Source organism: Condylura cristata, unplaced genomic scaffold (genome assembly GCF_000260355.1).
Source record: "Condylura cristata isolate star-nosed mole 26May11 unplaced genomic scaffold, ConCri1.0 scaffold00009, whole genome shotgun sequence".
Lineage (NCBI taxonomy): Eukaryota > Metazoa > Chordata > Mammalia > Eulipotyphla > Talpidae > Condylura > Condylura cristata.
Genome location: NW_004567110.1, coordinates 2,075,834 through 2,077,247, shown reverse-complemented (window position 1 = coordinate 2,077,247; position 1,414 = coordinate 2,075,834). Strand labels below are relative to the sequence as shown.

The following is a 1,414-nucleotide window of genomic DNA, read 5'->3' as shown; positions in this document are numbered from 1 at the left end:
TCGGCAGGGACCTCAGCTCTCCGGAGCAGGCGCTTCCTGGCGGCGGGGAAGTGAAGGGGGCTGCCGCACGCGACGGGCAGAGCGGGCTGCCCCTCACCCGGGCGCGGGCAGGCGGGCCGCCCGCGGCTCCGGGGCTCCAGACGCACCAGCACCCGCTCCAGGGGCGTCCGCTGTGTCCAAGTTCACTTTTTTCCCCATTTTAAATCATTTATACCGGTTATCAGCAAGAATTCTCAGACAACTGACAGCAGTATTTTGGTAATAACAGGGAATCCTAGCAAGGAGAAACCATAATGAAACTATGCTCTGATTTACTAGCAAAAATTTCACTTCATAAAAGCTAAAATAGCAGTATCGGTAATGTCACCGAGATTTGAAGCAAAAACTATTTTCTGGCTTAAAATTGTCTAAACTGAAATGTTTAAAGAATTACACATGTGTACTTTGAATCTCTCTTTTCTTACCCTTAACACAACTTTTACTTAATTATTCTCTCAAAATCAAGACACCTCAAAATAGAGGAAAAAGGTTTTCCATAAAAGCTCCAGAGAAGAAAGCTAGGGCCCTGCTTCTCTAATACTCACTATCCAAAGAGTAATTTTCAAACTGATCTTTCACTCCAATATAGAATAATACACAACACAGAATAACAGCTACCGGATATTTAGAGAATAGGTACAAGACATGTACAATAGTAGCTTTCATGGGAGCCCATCGATGTTTTCAAGGGGTGAGCTTCAAAGCAGCAGTTTTGTGACTCCACAATTTCTCCAGCTTCCCAGCAAAAGTCATCTGACTGGCTGCGGAGCGCGGTTCAGGCAGGCGGGACGCTGAATTCTGTCATTTCCAGCAACCGCCATGGAGGGGTCCGACGATCCCGAGGCTGCCGCCCCACGTCCGCTCGCCCAGACACTGCCGTCCCAGCCCCCTGGGGACCTCGCGTTCCGTCCAGGGGACGGCCGGCCGGAGAGGCCGCCAGCGCCCGTGGGCCAAGCCACAGGGTTGAGCGTGTGGCCTCTGCGCATCAGGGCTCGCTCCTCGCTAGGTGGGCGGCGCGGCCCAGGCTCCTTCCGGCGGGTGCCGCCGTGGGGCTGCGGGCGCCTCTGGAGAGCCCGTGTGAGAGGCGGGCTTGCCTAGGCCGTTGGCTTATGAAGCTGGGTTATTTGATAACGGCCCAAAGGAAATCCTCTGGAGGAGAATTTGTCATCCCTGCAGTATCTGCGCACACACGTGCTCCCGGAGAGAGGGCGAGGGCCGGCGGGCTCCTTCCCCTGCCAGGACGGCCCGCATCGAACAATAGGGCGCAGGAGACAGCGGAACACAAACTTCCTTTGAAAGTCTCCCGTTTACATAGTGCAGGGCCTTAAAATTTTACGCAGCAGCACCGCGGGACGAAGACACCAGGGTCTCCCTC

The 1,414-nt window shown here is 54.1% G+C and overlaps 1 protein-coding gene across 1 annotated transcript in view; it reads left to right on the top strand.

The window, feature by feature from the left end:
* Positions 1–858: 858 nt before the first annotated feature.
* The window catches only part of DENND3 (DENN/MADD domain containing 3), a 57,992-nt gene continuing 57,436 nt past the window's right edge, over positions 859–1,414 (top strand). The window contains exon 1 of the mRNA XM_012722887.1: positions 859–1,045. Within this exon, the coding sequence (XP_012578341.1) occupies positions 859–1,045 (187 nt within the window). The remainder of the gene's footprint in view (positions 1,046–1,414) is intronic.